Below are 20,504 nucleotides of genomic sequence, written 5' to 3' on the forward strand. Positions count from 1 at the left end.
AAATTGTTAGGTTAGATTACTTGTTAGATATTACTGCATGGTCGGAACTAGAAGCACAAGCATTTCCCTACACTCGGATTAACATCTGCTAACCATGTGTATGTGACAAATAAAATTTGATTTGATTGGGACGTCATGACATGTAACATGTTATACCTGAGTAAAGGATTATGTTTGAACTTTACAAAACTCTCCGACCTGAGTTATTCACATACACATAAGAACAGGACAAATACAAAGCACCCTCCAAATTATTTTAATTTTTGTATTCCTTTTCCCTATCCCTTTTCTGTCACAAAGTGAAATGAATTCACACTCCAGAACAGTAGGCGGACACAGCCCACACAGTTGGTGGCGGCATGCAGCTCTAACATACTGTATGTTTAGAGAACGCCAAAATACCGAAGAAGAAGAACGCATGTTTTCCGGTCTTGTCTAGAATGGATACAGTTTGTTAATTTAACGTCACATTTTTTTATGTGCATTTTAGCTAATCCTAACCTAATTCTCCTTATCTGCTGTGTACGTTCTAACATGCTACGTCAAATCAATTTGGACAAAAGCTGTATCCTTCTAGACAAAACCCTTCCTTCCTGCCTTTGGGACAACAACTCTGTTAGGGCGGAGACATGACCATATCTGACTAGCTTCACATTGCTGGCAGAATGCTAGGTAGCTACAGTATATAGTTAGCTTGGTTCTTATTCTATGCGAATGAGTCTGAGGGCAAAATGGCTACATCTTACAATATGTTTCAGTCAGAAACAACATCGATTATGGCCGTTGTCGTCGAGACGGCAATTACAGAAATTTGTCAATTTTTGCGCGTCGTGCCAAACTCGTACAATCCGGAGAGAGAGGTGAGTACGGAGTTGCACAGGCTAACGTTAGCTAAAGTTGCACCAACATTTACTGGTAACTAATGTTAGCTTCGATACGTTGTCTAGTAGGTAGATATGTCTTACATCTCTAATGTAATTGGCAAAGTAAGCTAGCCACGTTAGCTTCATGCAATTTGCTTATCAAGCTAGCTAACGTAGCAAGTTGGCTACTTACTGCTAGTCCTCAGCTAAGCTTGTTGGCGAACGTTAGCTAGCTTGCTTACTTATTGGTTTCACATCTTTGCTGTAGCACGTATGGCAAACTGGCTACTTAGGTAACGTGTTTTTCCCCCCTATTCTTTACACAGCTTTGCACAATTATGAATCTGGTGACGGGAGAGGCTATTCGTAAAATCTACCAACTATTCCTAGTGGCTTCCTCGAGTTTACAAAATGAGAACGTGAAACTGAAGACCAAGGTCGCGCAGATGACCCAGATGTTTGAAAACAATACACAGCCTGGTAAAAGTATGCTTATTTTAACGCTCATGTAAAAATGTATATTGCATTAGGGTTGGGCGATGTCAACCTTTGTCTTATCGTGATGAAGTACCCATAAAACATGAATCATGACAAAATATATTTTGTAGACATTTTTTTAGTAACCTATTCCTCTCTGTTGGAACTGTGGCACGTAAAACGTGTGTGCGCGCGATAATGCAAGTGACAGTCGAGGAGGAGCCTCGCTGGCTGTGCATATTGTCAAGTGTTGTAAAATGCAATTTATGCTTGATCCGAAATGTGGTCGGAGGCGCCCTGGATGGTGGGACGTAATTTCGCAACCCCCGGGGGCACGCAGCGGCCAAATTGAGCTCTGTACAGCATCGCTGTGCGCCTGTAATGTTTTGTAAATTCGGAGGGCTCTATATAGCTCCGGTTGACAGTAGGTGAGGGCGGGAGGTCCTGTATAAACACACTCACTTCCTTGACAACTTCCTTCACAACAGCTCTGCGCTGGGGAAGAGCAAGAAGTATGAATGCCCTGGCTTCTGCAGAAGCCATATCACTGTAAATGCTGCACATCAATACAGATAACGGATTGACCATATAGCGCCTTTTAAATCACCAAGGGGGAAAGGTGGATACCTAGTCAATTGAATAACTGAATGCATTCAATTGAAATGTGTCTTCCACATTTAACACAACCCCTCTGAATCAGAGCCCTGCTGCAACTCTGCTGTCCCCAGAACTGGATAATCATTCAATGATTCACATTTTTGCACAATCTTCCTCTTATTAGGCCTAGGCTTCTATACTCTTGTTATCATTGAAAAGGGCCTACACTACACAATTTATTTCAGAAGCTTTGCTCAGCTGTAAGTTCTTTTGACTTCTCATTCAATTTTTCCATTTTGATATTGTTTGCTCAATTTCACTTGTTGCCTCTAATATTTGTCATTCAAAATAAAGCTGTGATAAAGAGTCGCATATAGACTGACTTTCGGTTCTTGTTTGAAAACGGATACTTTAGGACATAACATAATTGCTTATTTGGAAAATACTCTGCATAGCTTTTGATAGGTTATTTTAATTAGTAGGATTTGGCGTTTGGTTCCCAAAGGCAAGGAGGGGGATGCATGTGTTTCTTTTAAAGTAGACTAAGCTTTGCTCAACTGTAAGGTTTGTTCAAACTATTGTAAGATGTATCCATTTTCCTATTGTTTGTTCTACCGCGCTCATTATTACCTTAGGCCTATCATGTTTTTGGGTTATTCAAAAACGGAGCCTAGAAGACCGTCAGATAAATTCATGGTTTGATCATGAAGTAGTGTAGTGAGAGAGAGCCAAAATGCATAGAAACTGAAGTCGTATTCATATCATATGGACAGAAAATATACAATTTGGCTTTAAAAACAATTAGACACGAGTGTCCGCTATAAAATAAATAAAAATGTAATCGGATTGGGCTACATGGCCCAGATGATCCGACATCGAGAGAATTCTTATTTTTTTTCTGCACCGTTAGCTAAGATTTAATCAAAGCAGAGCTATGTCTACATTCTCTTGCATTCTGTAAATTGTTTATAACATAGTTATTGAAATATGTTATGCAGTCTATAGCAAAATAATAGGCTACTTGGCATGGTCCTGCTGTGGGCAACCCGGTCAGCTCATTACTGCGTGGTGCCAGTCAAGTTGAAATAGGCTATACATCATCTGTCATATCACAATGTCGTCGCCATCGACGATGGCTGTCAATCATCTTCGATATCTGATACGATTTTAATATCGCCCAACCCTAATTGCCATATATTGGTAGACTTATTTGACTAACTAAATTAGACAAGTGTCCTATTCAGCTGGTTTATTTGTACATCAAGATGCCTCATGCTACACAAACAGGAGATCTATAGGCTAATATGTATGTTACTCATATTCCTTTCATCTTTAGGTCCTGCAAATTTTTGCAGCAAACCCACAGAGACATCTTCATTGGAGAATGACTCCTCTCTGGGAGACACAGATGGACTGAATACAGACTTCTCCCCAAGAGACACTGAATCCAACGTTGAGCATATGAGAGCTGCTCTGCCTGAGGGCAACGGGAGAGACAGCCATGAAAGCCAGAAAAACAGCAATACTAATAAAAGGACACGATCCAAAGAAACCAAACGCTTCAAGTGTGATATTTGTGAGAAGACCTTCAGCCAGAACAAACGGCTAATACAACACAAGCTAACTCACACAAGACCCTTCAAGTGTGATGTTTGTGAAAAGACCTTCAGCAGGGAAGGGTCACTGGAATCTCACACGCTAACTCACACAAAACCCTTCAAGTGTGATGATTGTGACAAGACCTTCAGCCGGAATCGCTTGCTGGTACGTCACAAGCTAATTCACACAGGAGAGAGGCCATTCGCTTGTGGTCAATGTGGCAAAACATTCACAATGTCTAAGCAGCTTGAACATCACATGTTGCGTCACAGAGAAAAAACGTTCAGTTGCAAAATCTGTGGAAATACATTCTTTACCAAAAAAGATCTGAAACGACATCACCTTGTTCATGCAGTGGAGAGACCGTTCAAGTGCCTGACTTGTGGAAAGGGTTTTACAAAAAGGAAACTGCTTATCGAGCACGAGAGAATCCACACCGGTGAAAAACCATACAGCTGTGCTGTATGTGGAAAGAGTTACACACAGAGTGGTGGCCTGAGTTATCATATGCGAACACATACAGGTGAACGTCCGCATTCATGCTCAGAGTGTGGTAAGCGCTTTATAACTAAATCCAGCCTTGAAAAGCACAAGGTAATCCATACAGGGCAGAAGCCATTTACATGCGAGACATGTGGAGCTGCTTTCGGCCATAAAGGAAACCTTGTGAGACACCAAGTGCTTCACACAGGGGAGAGACCATACAAATGTAAAGTGTGTGGGAAAAGCTACCTTCAGTCCACCCTCTTAAAAGCTCACATGCACCGTCATGGGGCAACCAAACCATTTATGTGTGACCTATGTGGAAAGACTTTTACGTACAATTTTCTAATGAGACGACACCATCTAAAATGGCACACAGCTGAAGGAGAGAAGCAGAAAGAACGAGAGATAAAAGAGAGAACGAGAGAGAGAACCGCCAGGAGAGCGGGAACCTCAACAAAGCCATTCAGTTGCGACGTGTGTTTGAACGGCTTCAGCTCCATGCTAACTCTGAAAAACCATCAACGAATTCACACGGGACAAAAGCAATATTCTTGTTCCATTTGTGGAAAGACCTTTGCCTATAAACATACTTTTGACTATCACATGAGACTTCACAGTGGAGTGAAGCCCTACGCTTGTAAATACTGTGAAAAGAAATTTGTTCTTAGGCAAGCTCTCGAAGGACATGAGCGAATCCATACAGGTGAAAAGCCCTTCAAATGCAGTTATTGTGACAAGACATTTGCAGTCAACACCAATCTCAAAAGGCATGAGCGAGTCCACACGGGAGAGAAGCCATTCAAATGTGACATCTGTGGGAGAGGTTTCGGCCAAGCCAACAACGTCAAAGCCCACATGCAAGTCCACACTGGAGTTAGGCCTCATTATTGCAAGAGATGTGGAAAGGGCTTTTCTGACATAAGACACTACAAAAACCATAGCTGTAATGGTGTGGCAGTGCCACACGATCAGTCGAACAAATCTTCTGACCGCACTTTCAGAAGTAGAAAAGGAGAAATGCGGTAGAGACAGGAGTGCTTGCCTTAATGCTGCTGTGATGTAGACTCAGTGATATAATCTCTATCATTCACAGTGGGGCAACTTCCTGCTTTCAGACATCAGGAACAACAGGGGATGTATTCAGCAGGGTGAAAAGTTCTGGGGTGAGTTTCTGGAATGCCTCAGCTGTCATATTACATTTCACAACCCAGGCACAAGTAAATTTGCTCCTCACAACCCAGAGCCCTTATTTTCTCATCCTAGTTTGCTCTTACTTTGAGGCCTGCTCACATTGGGGAGAGCCTATTTGACTTCTGTTTCATTTCTGTTCAGCTAAACTACAAAGCTTATCTTTTATTTTTTGGGGTTTACAGAATCTTTAGGAATTAAGGTTAGCTGTTTAGGAATTGAGGTGTGTGCCTGCGGTAATGCTTGGAGATCTAGGGTTTATGTTCATGAGCCCATTATTTCTGACAGTTTGCTGAATTGTCTGTTTAATATAATTTTTTCCTATTGTGTAAAGATCATTAAAACACATACAAATATCATAACTTTGCAGTTTGTCTATCAGACAGGACAGCTTGGTGACACCTATTCAGGTGATGGTGCAGTAGAGGCTGGTGGAAGGAGCTGTAGGAGAACGGGCTCATTGCAATGGCTGGAATGAAATAAATTGAACAGAGTCAAGAGGTTTCCATATGTTTGTTTGACAGCTGTCCATTTATTCCATTCCAGCCATTACAATGAGCCCTTCTTCCTATAGCTCTGCCCACCAGCCTCCACTGCGGTGAGTATATCATTTCTCCTGACAGTGGTGAGGTATTATAAGTAGGCCAGAGTTCTGAGTTATTTGTCGACCGGTGCCTGTTTGGCGACACTTCCCACGTCCGAGCCTATATCTGGAATAGTTACGGCCAATTCCATGAACCGTTGCGATTTAAAAAAAAATATATATATAAAAAATTCCCCGGTGCCCTTTAGTGCCAATAGTGCATTTCAAATGCTTCATGCGCCATCAAGAGTTTTCCATAGGAGTACGTGACTGACGTCAGCGCTATCACCATCTACTGGGTTTAATGTCTATGATATTGACAGGCTGATTAGCTAGGACAAAATGGTGTGACAGATTTGCACGCAAAGTTTGCTGAATTTAAGAATGGGGTGGTAGTATTTAACAATTGCGTTTAAATGTCTTTCACAGCTTTTTGTCCTAGTTAATCAGCCTGTCTATCATAGACATTAAAACCAATAGATGGTGATAGCGCTGACGTCAGTCACGTACTCCTGATGGAGCATGAAGCTGGAAGTATTTGAATTTGAAATACACTATTGGGGCTGAAGGGCACCGGGTGAAAAAAAAATTGCTACGTTTCAAAGTGGAATTGACTGTAACTAGCAAAGGATCATGGTCGACGTAGTCGTTTTCTTCCTGCCTGAGCGAATCTACCATAGCAAACGACGCATTCTTTATCAGAATGGTCCACCAACCACGAATGTACCCTCCGAAGTGGGAAAAGCATAGCGAAACAGGCAGACGCAGGTCTGTAAATATGTTGCACGGTGGGCTAGATAATAAGGTTGCATTTACACATTGTTACGTATCTTGGCATTAAAACACACCGGTAGCTCTTTTTTTCAGGTTTGTACTTTCTTCACCGTCAGTGGCACCACCAGTCTTTTGTAATAAGTAGTATTTTGTGTTTAGTGAAGTTAAATTGGTCAGCCAGACACTACATTGCCAAAAGTTTATGTGGACACCTGCTTGTCAAACGTCTCATTCCAGAATCATGGCCATTAATATGGAGTTGATGTTGGGCAATTAGGCCTGGCTTGCAGTTGGCGTTCCAATTCATCCAAAAGGTGTTCGATGGGGTTGAGGTCAAGGCTCTGTGCAGGTCAGTCAAGTTCTTCCACACCAATCTTGACAAACTATTTCTGTATGGACCTCACTTTGTACACAGGGGCATTGTCTTGCTGAAACAGGAATTGTTGTCAAAGTTGGAAGCACATAATCATCTGGAATGTCATTGTATGCTGTAGCGTTAAGAATTCCCTTCACTGGAACGAAGAGGCCTAGCCCGAACCATGAAAAACAGCCCCAGACCATTATTCCTCCTCCACCGAACTTTACAGTTGGCACTATGCATTCTGGCAGGTAGTGTTCTCCTGGCATCCGCCAAAGCCAAATTCGTCTGTCGGACTGCCAGATGGTGAAGCGTGATTCATCACTCCAGAGAATGCGTTTCCACTGCTCCAGAGTCCAATGGCGGTGAGCTTTACACCAACTCCAGCTCACACTTGGCATTGCGCATGGTGATCTTTGGCTTGTGTCCGACTGCTCGGCCATGGAAACCCATTTCATGAAGCTCCCAACCAAACAGTTATTTTGTTGACGTTGCTTCCAGAGGCAGTTTGGAACTCTGTAGTGAGTGTTGCAATCGAGGACACGATTTTTATGCTCTTAAGCACTCAGCGGTTCCATTCTGTGAGTTTGTGTGCCTACCACTTCACAGCTGAGCTGTTGTTGCTCCGTTATTGAGCCGTTGTCTCCACCTCACAATAACAGCACTTACAGTTGACCCTTGTTGGAACAGTGGCTTCCTATGACGGGGGCACATTGAGTCACTGAGCTCTTTCGTAAGGACAATGTTTGTTTATGGAGATTGCATGGCTGTGTGCTCTTTTTAATTTGATTTGTATACACCTGTCAGTAACAGCTGTGGCTGAAATAGTCGACTCCACTAATTTGAAGGGTTGTCCGCATACTTTAGGCAATGTAGTGTTCTTACCAACTTGGGAATCCAGGGGAAATTGTAAAAAAATAAAAATTGTCAGGTGCCACATGATAGAATTGTCAGGACAAACCAGTTAACATTGGATTTATCATGTGTTAATAGATATTTGGCTGAAGTGTAAAAATATATAGTGAGCAGAACTAAGCCTTCCAATGATCAGCTGTTGATCCTATCATAGAGGGTGGAAATCACACTTTTTTTTCCTCTTCATAATTAGACTTGCTGCTTTTCCGTCCTAGTTAAGGTGGCAGTATTGTATCCTGTGAATCCACAATCATAAGGGTAAATTAGAGACGGAAGCGATTCATTTCCCCCCGGTTCAATTAGTATTTTTTTCACTTATTAGCAGCACAGTGGATAATTGTGAATTAAAGTTAAGCAACTTTATAAATAAAACAATACTTTTCGGTTTAGTTGAACATCTTGTTCATGTCAGTATGCGATCACTTTATTGAAATCCTCCATTAATCTTCTTTGTGGGTTGATGCCTTACAGGTGGGTGCCTTCTCCCTTGTTGGTTCAAATGTTTTCAATGAAAGTCAATTAACTAAGACCATACCCAGCTGTATTGGTGTCTATGGGAGACCCACCCATTGTGACCTCTTTCCAGTACAAGACGTCCTTAAATCATGCACAGATGCGTGCGACTCTTGGCTGCAGTAAGACATCTGTAACCTAGATTTACGTTAATACTTCTAAACATAATGTTTTGGGTTCTCATACTTTGTGATGTTTTGATTGTTGCTTGACCAGTCTAAGATTATATTTGGTTGTGATCTTTGCTAAATAACTACTTTGGATGCAGCAGTTGATTACACTCGTTCACAGTCTGTTGCAAAAGCTAACCAAATAACAATTTTACTGGTTGAAGTGTTTATAATACAGTTGCTTTGCGATAGTGACAAACATTATATTAAGCTTTCATACGAGCCTTAAAATTAGAATCCAAAAGTAGTATGAAATGCACTCATAAGCAACATGTAAATAGAGGCTTTTTTTGCTTGCGTTCTGTAAGAACTCCTTCGTGTTCTGCCACCAACTTGCGCGCATCGCCCTCGTGCGGGAAAGCGCGCGGTTAAGGCCTGTGTGAACTGTCGTCAGTTTTCAAACTGAGGCGCAACATCGCGGGAACGCTTGCGAAAAGACCAGGCCGGGGTTTGAGTAGTCAATGACAGAAGTGAAACGTTCTTCATTAAAGTTCATTTTCTCAATCTAAAGATCCAGCCTAAATTCAAGCAAATGTCATAAGAAGTTGAACATTTTTTTTTAATCCAATCTCGTGAAAGTGACGAACTGACACGTTTTTGTCGAAAACAACTTTATATCAAAGGAGTGCATTTGATTTGAGAGCTTGCATATGCGCAGTTCAGCACGAGACGACGGATAATATTAAGTGTTTCTGAGCATGAGTTTTAGCTAGCCATGACATCGCCTACAGGTGTGATCGGGGATTTCTGTTGGAGACAGAAATTGCTTCAATCGTCATACTGTTCTTTCTTTGATATTGTCATTTATCCACGGTCCTTGCCATACGTCCCAATGGCAAGGACGTCCCAAGGATTCCGAATAGCACTAGCCATTTATTCACCATCTGAGTGAAGTTTAATATTTTGACAAAGGTGAAAGAGATTGACCCGGAACAACATAGCTAAGTAGCCGGAAAGAGGTATACAGAAATAGTAGTTTGCAAAAAGAGGGATGTATCCAGCTAGATTGGACCTGACTAGCTAACGTTGTAAAAGTATTAATCTACGTTTAGGTAAGAAGTATCTCTATGCAAGGTATTTGGTGCGTGTACTGCTTAGCATTACCTAACCTTTAATTTACAGTCTTCGGAAAAAAGCAGGTTCCCTCATTCCAGCTAGCTAACGTAATGCAGCTAGCCAGTAAAGCTAACTAACGTTTTTGTTTTCTTCAACTGATAAACGAGTTTTTGACATTAGCTAAGTTGACTTTTCTGACTACGTGTTCTATTGTAAGAGTTTTTGTTTTGTAGAATGACAGGCCAAGAATAAGTTTTTCCTGTCCGCATTGGCTAGCTAGCTTGTGAGCTAGCTAGCATAATACCTCCCACCGATACGGGTTCTACGGGAAATGGTACGTTTTGCTAGCTTTTGTATTGTACTATTTACCAACTAGCAAGGTATATATCACTTAAGTTAGTTTCAGTGGTAAGGTACTTAGCCACGTTGCTAGCTTTGTACACGAACGTTACTAGCTAGCTTTGCAGATACCTAGTTTACATTCCTTGAATTCTTACCGTTGCCCGCTTAAAGTAATAGCTAACTGGCTAGATAACTTTACTTAGAACATTAGCTTTTCTACTCAATACAACAACAACAACAAGCAGTCTTGTATCTAACGTTAGCTAAGAACCCATTTCGCCGTAAACATTAATCAAACTAGGCTTAAGTAAATTATTTGGAAGTAGACGTTTACTGGTAGTGTTTTCCAAACTGGCAAAGGTGATTTTAAGTAGATAATGTTATGTAGTTAATTAGCATTACTCCACCCTGAAACCGCAGGTCGACGTTCTCATGTGCCCATGGAGAAGGCGGTCTTTGAGGGGTGGCTGGAGTCAGTCTCCGCCTCTTTCCTCTCGCTTAGTGACCAGCAGCGCAACCAGTCCCTGGACCAGCTCATCTCGCTGAGTAATGCTGTCCAGCTCCGGCACCTGTCCAATGGGCTGGAGGCGCTGCTTAAGAGGGACTTCCTGCGCCTGTTGCCCCTGGAGCTCACTTTCTACCTGTTGCGGTGGCTGGACCCGCAGACCCTGCTTACCTGCTGCCTGGTGTGCAAGCAGTGGAACAAGGTCAGGCTCTGTCATGATGGTTGGCTCTCTGGTGTGTAAGCAGTAGATAGAACCAAGTTCAGAATTCGTGTTATATTCTTTTCACACCATTGTGCTGTCTAGCCCAATATTGGACTAAAGGAGCCTAACGTTACTCCTTAGTCCAAGGACTTTACATGTTCAGTTTAATGAATGAATTGGCTCTTAAAACTAGAACAGCCAAATACTTACTCAAATGTGAATCTGTTCTCAATTGCGGTATGGTTCTAGATATATAAATCCCTCTACATTCATTCATATCATAAAATAATTTCACAAATGCAAAATACACACTTACTCTAAACTGTTTTCATACAGTTGAATCCAACAGTATTTTTAATTGAAAACACGTTTGTGGCATCTTTCTTCCATTTACTCTCCGGTGTTCGGAGACACAGATAGCTAATTAGCACAGGTAGTCCATTGTCTTCAGTCTGTTTTCTGTAAACAAGCGCAGTAACATGGAAATATTAGTCTGTGTGGGAACCCTAACCCTACAAAGGTGTTTCAATTGAACCTTTTGGTTCTTTGAAAATGTTTTCTCAACGATATTAAAGATAAGGTCTTTATTTTTCCAAAACCGTACTACAAGCAATAATATGTTCAGACCAAGCGCCACGCTCTTCACAAAACTTCCCCCTACAGAAGACTCCTTCGTCCATTGACTTTTATGTGTAATGGAACAGAGTGATCAAGGGCTGTGTGCTGAACCGTACTGTGCTGGCTTGGTTGTTTTCTGTTCACTTTCACCTTTCCAGCATGGTTCTAGCAGCTATTGGTGGATGTATAATAGGAGCAGGACCAGTGGTTAATTTGTAAATCGGGAGATGCTGGAACAAAAAGTGAACACGAGCGGTGGGTGACCTGGGGAGTTCTGAGGTGCCGGAACACATTTTTATTGTAAATATCATGATGGCATTTGCGTAGTGACAGAGCAGTAGAGTGGAGGCACTTAAATAAGTTGAACACATGCGGAACATTTTTAGTAGCCTAGGGTCCTGGAAAAATGTGGCCTTTCATAAATGCAAAAAAACAACATTGTAAAAGTATTTTCAGCCCGGGCCTAAGATTCTAAGAGTTGATCCGGGTTGGGCCGGCATGAGTTTATGGTTTGGGCAACATGGTAACCAGTTTGAGACCAACGCGTGGCTGTGTGAGAAGCGCACCAGTATCTCTCACATAACTAGAATTAGCTAAACGTTCAATGATCTCTCCCCCTCTGTTGATAGAGTTGAGCCTGCAACTCATCTCTCCAACGTTGCACTTCATTTATTTCCTTATAGAAGCGCGAAGGGTTCTGAAGGAAGTGCAGCACCCCTGATAAATTGAAATACATTTGCTAAAATTGTAGAATTACTGCTGTCTGTTAATGAAATCATTCTGAATAGCCTACTACACCATTGGAAAGCCATTTGCTTTCCAACCGGTGTTTTCCCTACATTTTATTTGAAATATTGCAAAAGGCCTGTTTTGTCTGCATGATGTTTTTTCACCGACAGATTTTCCACGCGTTCCCGACTCAAGGCTATTCCTTGTTATTGGGCTACACCAAGGTTTAAAAAAAAAAAAAAAGAAGCTATTGATCCTCTGTGGCTAAATTATAGGCATTCTAATGGTGTAGTAGGTAGTCTATTCTGAGGGAATTCATTAACAGACAGCAGTAATTCTATAATTTTGGCAAATGTATTTAAATTTATCAGCGGTGCCTTCAGAACCCTTCGCACGGCTATGCTTCTATGAGGAAATAAATGGTGAAGTGCAATGCTGGAGAGATGAGTTGCAGGCTCATCTCTATCAGAGCAGAGAGAGAGATCATAGAAAGTTAATCTAATTCTAGTTACGTGAGATACTGGTGCGCTTCTCACACAGCCACGGCCTAGTGTTGGTCTCAAACAGGTTACAATGTTGCGCAAACCATAAACCCGGTACGGCCCAATCCAAACTCGTAGAATATTAGGCCCGGGCTGAAAATCTACTTTACTTTTTTTGTGGGGGCAGGAGAATTAACAAAGAGGCAACTCGAATGAACTTTGGTTGCTTTTATTATGATTTTTACATTGAAAAAAGTGAATGTTTTTCATGCCAAGAGGTACAGGATCCGGCCAAATAGGTTCCGGAACAAAACAGTCCAACACGGAGAGGTGCCTGATTCTGTACCGGCAGGATCCGTCTCAAATTAAGCACTGAACGGGACCATACCAGTATCGCCCTTCTCATTAGTATCGTGGCAAGGAAACAAGACATGAAGCAGATATAACTTCTTTAGGAAAACCGCCCTAACATTGTATGCACATCATGTTGTCATCCAGATTCACATTTATTTTCCAAGCTATAGCACACACTATTTGTCATACAGCAGGTTTTTAAACAACAGAGTTTGGTCTGCTTCGTGTGAACATTTTTTCCATGGAAAAGGTATTGTGATACTGGTTTCGTCACAGCCCTAATGCCTAACCAGACCAGTGGTTTCATTACCACACCATTGTTTATGAAAGGGGTATTTTGTTGCAAGCAATTGAGTAAGGCCAGGGTCTCCCACACGTGACACTGATATTTTTACCCTGTTACTGAGGTTCACTTTGATATTGGCTCTTCACATTTTGTACCTTTCCCCCTAAGATTTGCCTCTGTTATATTTGGCTTTCTTTGTCCTCTGTGGTTTCGGTTGAACTGTGACATCCTTTCAGGTGATCAGCGCGTGCACAGAGGTGTGGCAGGGCGTGTGTCGGGACCTGGGCTGGCGCATCGACGACTCCATCCAGGATGCGTCCCACTGGAAGGGTGTCTACCTCAAGGCCAAGCTGCGCATGATGCAGCTGAAGAACCAGGAGGCGTTTGAGACGTCGTCGCTCATCGGGCACAGTGCGCGCGTCTACGCCCTCTACTACAAGGATGGCCTTCTCTGCACAGGTAGGTTATAGGCTTATGGTCATTTTGGGGTGTAGTTTTCTTCTGCCATAATGTTGATGGGACAGGCCTCTTAATTTTGTCCTCTTTGGCTTCTTGGGTTGAATTTAAGGTTTTGGTGTAAGCAGCTGAGTGCTAAGTGTTGTTTTTTTTTGTGCAAAATGGAATATAACAATCGCTAGTTTGCTAGTGATCTTTTGTAGTCTGATAAAATGATGTTGCTGTTACACGGTGTGTAATTCCTTATTGTAAAATTCACAAATTATTTTGAAGGCTCTGATGACCTTTCTGCCAAACTGTGGGACGTACGCACCGGGCAGTGCATCTACGGCATTCAGACGCACACCTGTGCCACGGTGAAGTTTGATGAGCAGAAGCTGGTGACTGGTTCCTTTGACAACACCATCGCCTGTTGGGAGTGGAGCACGGGGGCCAAGATCCAGCAGTTCCGTGGGCACACGGGTGCAGGTCAGGGGACCCCTGGGTCGTCTCGAACCTTCCCATTTGCTGACTTGAGGTGTTTTGCAGATCATGCGTACTGTCCAATTCCTGACATGAAGGGATGTTCCACAATAGTGGCGTAATGAACAAGCTTTGGGTTTTTACAAAATGTGTCCATATGAACCAACTTGTGAAGAAATATTTAATTCTGAAGTTTTCTGATAAAAGTTATGTTTTGTGGGCGTTGTAGTATTGCAGTCTTTCTCCCTCACTCTTATATTGTGCCTGGTGGTTCCTAGAGACAGCTGACGTCTGCTGATCTGTGGGGTTTTGATTGACAGGCAAATATAAACTGATTTTATGCATGAGCTGCCACTCCAAGTAGCCTCTGTTGCAGAGAAATTGTCAGTCTATTTTCAGTATTCTAGTATCAAATGTCTCTTCACATATCAATCCTTATATTTCTTATGTTACATGGAGAAAATAACTTCTAAGTGTACGAATTATGTGTTGCATAGCCCTTTGGATTGGTGTAGTAACGCCAGGTCTCTCCTTGGCTCGTTCAGTGTTTAGTGTGGACTACAATGATGATCTGGACACACTGGTGAGCGGCTCGGCCGACTTCTCTGTGAAGGTGTGGGCGCTGTCGGCAGGCGCTTGCCTCAACACCCTGACGGGACACACCGAGTGGGTCACCAAGGTAAACCCTACCAATATGTCCCTGAATTACATTCAGGATCGCTACTCAGCTGCAGATGGTTTTGAATCAGAAAATTATATCTGCATGTTTGTGGGGGATCCGTTGAGGTCCTGGGGCAGAATAGTGCAGAATTGCAAATCTTGATCACATAATAAGTAGCAATTTTTGGATGCAAGGTGATTTGTTGATCACTGATTGGGAACGTTGTGCGTAATCCTGATTGCAATCTCAAACATGCACATTGTCTTGTGCAAATATCTGCAAAATGGATGAAAGGACAAGTTTTCACAGTGTTTCATTCCTGAGCAAAGCCCTGTCTAGCACACACTGCTTTTTCTGCTGGTAAATTGTCTAAAAACGGCAAGCTGCCCAGTGTTCAATAGGAATACTAGATGAAGGATCCATACTAAGCTGCCCAGTGTTCAATAGAAATACTAGATGAAGGATCCATACTAAGCTGCCCAGTGTTCAATAGAAATACTAGATGAAGGATCCATACTAAGCTGCCCAGTGTTCAATAGAAATACTAGATGAAGGATCCATACTAAGCTGCCCAGTGTTCAATAGGAATACTAGATGAAGGATCCATACTAAGCTGCCCAGTGTTCAATAGAAATACTAGATGAAGGATCCATACTAAGCTGCCCAGTGTTCAATAGAAATACTAGATGAAGGATCCATACTAAGCTGCCCAGTGTTCAATAGGAATACTAGATGAAGGATCCATACTAAGCTGCCCAGTGTTCAATAGAAATACTAGATGAAGGATCCATACTAAGCTGCCCAGTGTTCAATAGGAATACTAGATGAAGGATCCATACTAAGCTGCCCAGTGTTCAATAGAAATACTAGATGAAGGATCCATACTAAGCTGCCCAGTGTTCAATAGAAATACTAGATGAAGGATCCATACTAAGCTGCCCAGTGTTCAATAGGAATACTAGATGAAGGATCCATACTAAGCTGCCCAGTGTTCAATAGAAATACTAGATGAAGGATCCATACTAAGCTGCCCAGTGTTCAATAGGAATACTAGATGAAGGATCCATACTAAGCTGCCCAGTGTTCAATAGAAATACTAGATGAAGGATCCATACTAAGCTGCCCAGTGTTCAATAGAAATACTAGATGAAGGATCCATACTAAGCTGCCCAGTGTTCAATAGAAATACTAGATGAAGGATCCATACTAAGCTGCCCAGTGTTCAATAGAAATACTAAACACAGCAACAACAAAAACTTCCTCTCACTGTCAACTGTTTATTTTCAGTGAACTTGTGTAAATATTTCTATGAACATAAGATTCAACAACTGATTAAGTACTGCAGTGCATTTCCTCCTCATGGACTGCACCAGATTTGCCAGGTCTTGCTGTGAGATGTTACCCCACTCTTCCACCAAGGCACCTGCAAGTTCCCTGACATTTCTGGGGGGAATGGCCCTAGCCCTCATCCTCCGATCCTACAGGTCCCAGACGTGCTCAATGGGATTGAGATCTGGGCTCTCGCTGGCCATGGCAGAACACTAACATTCCTGTCTTGCAGGAAATCACGCACAGAACGAGCAGTATGGCAGGTGGCATTGTCATGCTGGAGGGTCATGTCAGGATGAGCATCACATGAGGGAGGAGGATGTCTTCCCTGTAAAGCACAGCGTTGATTGAGATTGTCTGCAATGACAACAAGCTCAGTACGATGATGCTGTGACACACCACCCCAGACCATGATGTACCCTCCACCTCCAAATCGATCCCGCTCCAGAGTACAGGCCTCAGTGTAACGCTCATTCCTTCAACGATCACCACGAATCCGACTATCACCCCTGGTGAGACAAAACCGCGACTCATCAGTGAAGATCACTTTGACAGTCCTGTCTGGTCCAGCGACGGTGGGTTTGTGCCCATAGGCGACGTTGTTGCCGGTGATGTCTGGTGAGGACCTGCCTTACAACAGGCCTACAAGCCCTCAGTCCAGCCTCTCTCAGCCTATTGTGGACAGTCTGAGCACTGATGGAGGGATTGTGCGTTCCTGGTGTAACTCGGGCAGTTGTTGTTGCATCCTGTACCTGTCCCGCAGGTGTGATGTTCAGATGTACCAATCCTTTGCAGGTGTTATTACACGTGGTCTGCTACTGTGAGGACGATCAGCTGTCCATCCTGTCTCCCTGTAGCGCTATCTTAGGCGTCTCACAGTACGGACATTGCGATTTATTGCCATGGCCACATCTGCAGTCCCCATGCCTCCTTGTAGCATACCTAAGGCACGTTCACGCAGATGAGCAGGGACCCTGGGCATCTTTCTTTTGGTGTTTTTCAAAGTCAGTAGAAAGCGGGGACATTTCTTTTTTTTTGTTGCTTAGTTTAGATGAAAGAGCCCAACTTGAGTCTTAAGACTCAAACCTTTTCCCCTGTGTAGGTGATTCTCCAGAAGAGTGAAGTAGAGTCCATGGTCCACTGTCCTGGCGACTACATCCTGTTGAGTGCTGATAAATTTGAAATAAAGGTAATGTGGTTCAATCATTTCTGCTTCTTTGTATCCAACGCCTCGTCAACTTTCACGCAACAATTGACGCTGTGCTCTGTCTTGTCACTGTAATACTTAAGATGCCCACACAGTGTCCCCCCTCAGCTCCATTTGACCACAGCACTGCGTTATGTCTGCAGACTTGTGTGTGTATATATTTATTCATTTCTATGTATTTCACAGGTTTGGCCTATAGGCAGGGAAATCAACTGCAAGTGTTTGAAGACCCTGTCCGTGTCAGAGGACCGCGGTGTGTGTCTGCAGCCTCGCCTGCAGTTTGATGGCCGCTACATTGTCTGTAGCTCGGATCTGGGGGTCTACCAGTGGGACTTTGCCAGCTTCGATATCCTCAGGTAAAAACTGTCCGGGGCCTTGTTTCCTGATAAACAGAACTTAGCGCTTCATCTTCTATGCTCAGACAGGCCAGGTATGATCGGAAACGCTTACGTGGTCGGCTATTTTTACTGTCTCAAATAGCCAATTAATCAGCCAGTTACCAACCCTTAGTAAACTTATGGAAAAAATTGTGTTTGACCAGATACAAGGCTATTTTACAGTAAATAAATTGATGACAGACTATGAGCACGCTTATAGGCAAGGACATTAAACAAGCACAGTACTTAAACAAATGATTGGCTGAAAGAAATTGATGATAAAAAGATTGGGGTGGGGGGGCTGTTTTGTTAAACTTCAGTGTGGCTTTTGACATTGTTGATCATAGTCTGCTGCTGGCTTTACACCCCCTGCTATATTGTGGATAAAGAGTTACCTGTCTAACAGAACACAGAGGGTGTTCTTTAATGGAAGCCTCTCCAACATAATCCAGGTAGAATCAGGAATTCCCCAGGACAGCAGTCTAGGCCCCTTACTTTTTTCAATCTACTAACAACATGCCACTGGCTCTGAGTAAAGCCTGTGTCTATGTATGCAGATGACTCAACACTATACACGTCAGCTACTACAGCGACTGAAATGACCAACACTTAAAGAGATGCAGTTTCAGAATGGGTGGCAAGGAATACATTGGTCCTAAATATTTCCAAAACTTAAAGCATTGTATTTGGAACAAATCATACACTAAACCTTAACTAAATCTTTTAATAAATCATGTGGAAATTGTGCAAGTTGATGTTGCTAAAACTGCTTGGTGTAACCCTGGATTGTAAACTGTCATGGTCCAAAAAACATATTGATAAAGCGCTGCTCTACCTTAACTATCAACAAGGCAGGTCCTACAGGCCCTAGTTTGTCGCACCTGGACTACTGTTTTCGTACTGTGGTCAGGTGTCACAATTGGCTCAGAACCGGGCAGCACGGCTGGCCCTGAAATGTACATGGAGGGCTAACATTAATGACATGCATGTCAATCCCTCATGGCTCAAAGTGGAAGAGATTAACGTTATCACTACTTGTTTTTGTCAGTGTTAACAAGCGGAATGCACCGAGCTCTGTTTTAAACTATTTACACACAGCTCAGACACCCATACATACCCCACAAGACATTCACAATCCCCAAGTCCAGAACAGATCATGGGAGGTGCAAAGTACCACATTGAGCCATGACTACATGGAACTCTATTCCACATCAAGCAACTGATGCAAGTAGTAAAATCATATATATTTTTAAAAGAGGTAAAAATACACCTTATGGAACAGCGGGGACTGTAAAGACACACAAAGGTACATGTGCACACAAGCGCTAGCACATGCACTCTACACACACACACACGCACGTATGGTGGTATTATACATTTTGTAGTGTGTGTAGTTATTCAAATGTAGCAATTATTCTGGTGGTAAAAAAGGCCTCTTAAGGGTTTGACATAATGATTTTGATTCCCTCTTGTTTAAATGCCATTCATGGAGCAGTAGATACATTTAAAATATGACCAATAGATGTCAATCTTTACATGATGAGAAGCTGACGGCCTCCGCAGGTCTGTGCAAGTCGCCACTAACCAGGAACAAGTTTTATTAAGGCAAAGAACTAGAGACCGCTGCAATCAGAATAAGTATATCAATGACAATATCCGTGGTTGCAAACAAAATTACTTATGTGGGTGTTCATACATAGAATGTAACGGAACTTTACCTGCCAACAATAGAATGTAACGGAACTTTACCTGCCAACAATCAGTTACTGAATCTCCTTGTGCTTCTTTCCAGGGTCATCAAAACGCAGGAACCTACCAACCTCTCCCTGCTCAGCTTTGGTGAGGTGTTCTCGCTCCTCTTTGACACCGACTTCCTGTATGTCATGGATCTGAGGACAGAAAAAATAACTGGCCGCTGGCCCCTGCCCGCCTACAGGAAGTCCAAACGAGGCTCCAGCTTCCTGCCGGGAGTCACCTCCTGGCTCAATGGGCTGGATGGGAGAAATGACTCTGGTCTCGTGTTCGCCACCAGCATGCCCGATCATAGCATTCACTTGGTTCTGTGGAAGGAAAACACCACTAGAGGTGAAACCTACGATGGCTAGGTTGTCAACTGCCATGTAAACGGGCTGCTCCGACTTGAAACCCATAGCCAAGTTAGATAATGCATGGACCAAAGTCTTAATGTTTTTTCTACCTTTTCTTTCTCGACACATGCTCTCATAATCAAACATCATGCCACGTGCTTTCAGAAAGACTATTGGAGGTGGTTTCACCAACTGAAACGCTGCTATGAATACAAGGGTGTGAAAGGCCCAGTTCAGAGGGCAAAGGCAGCGGTTGGTGTTAGTTCCAACCCTGCCATGGGTTCTCTCTTGAAGGAAATACGACGACGGGGAGGGTGGCTGAATGAAGACAGAACTCTCGAAAAACTGCGTGGTCATGTCAGGCTCTACAGCTGTAGATATTTCCCCTGTATTACTATGTATCTGGACCTTTACACTTCGGACAGGGTTCTTCAAGCAGCTCAGAGACGGGGAGTTGCCTTAACACAGTACTACTTTACAATGAAATGCATTATGACTGTGTCCTAGGTTTTTCATAGACTGTGACCAACTATCCCCATGAGAGTTCCATGTTGACATTTTCAAAGTGGTTTAGTGCATTTTGTACAATGTGAAGCATTTGTTGGATATTCAGTGTAACTCCATTGTTTGATAATGCTTTTCTTAGTGGTGCTTGTTTTAAAAGTCAACTTGAGAAATTTAGTCGTGCCTTTTTCGTTTGATTTAAATATCCATCTGTGTGATAAGAATTCCATTACCCAGGCACACTGCAATAACATGACTGCGTTGTACATTATCTTTCATACTATAACAAACTGCATACAATGTATTTCTAATACCACTATTTAC

At 42.7% G+C, this 20,504-nt stretch overlaps 1 protein-coding gene across 12 annotated transcripts; it reads left to right on the forward strand.

Annotated features, from left to right (window-relative positions):
• Positions 1-394: 394 nt before the first annotated feature.
• On the forward strand, positions 395-20,357 carry LOC106571134 (F-box/WD repeat-containing protein 2). Of its 12 annotated transcripts, none has more exons than XM_045693471.1 (9): positions 401-860; positions 1,190-1,349; positions 5,116-5,185; positions 13,334-13,556; positions 13,827-14,021; positions 14,561-14,694; positions 17,108-17,194; positions 17,399-17,568; positions 19,382-20,357. In XM_045693471.1, exons 4-9 carry the CDS (start codon positions 13,454-13,456, stop codon positions 19,692-19,694), a joined length of 1,002 nt encoding a protein of 333 aa, XP_045549427.1. In that variant the 5' UTR covers positions 401-860; positions 1,190-1,349; positions 5,116-5,185; positions 13,334-13,453; the 3' UTR covers positions 19,695-20,357. The 12 variants fall into 12 exon arrangements, 10 of the variants coding, with proteins under 10 accessions (XP_013999312.1, XP_045549427.1, XP_045549424.1 ...); XM_045693468.1 differs by having other exon boundaries at positions 1,190-1,343; positions 3,274-5,185; XM_045693473.1 differs by having other exon boundaries at positions 1,190-1,343.
• Positions 20,358-20,504: the final 147 nt, after the last annotated feature.

This window comes from Salmo salar, chromosome ssa01 (assembly GCF_905237065.1).
Source record: "Salmo salar chromosome ssa01, Ssal_v3.1, whole genome shotgun sequence".
Lineage (NCBI taxonomy): Eukaryota > Metazoa > Chordata > Actinopteri > Salmoniformes > Salmonidae > Salmo > Salmo salar.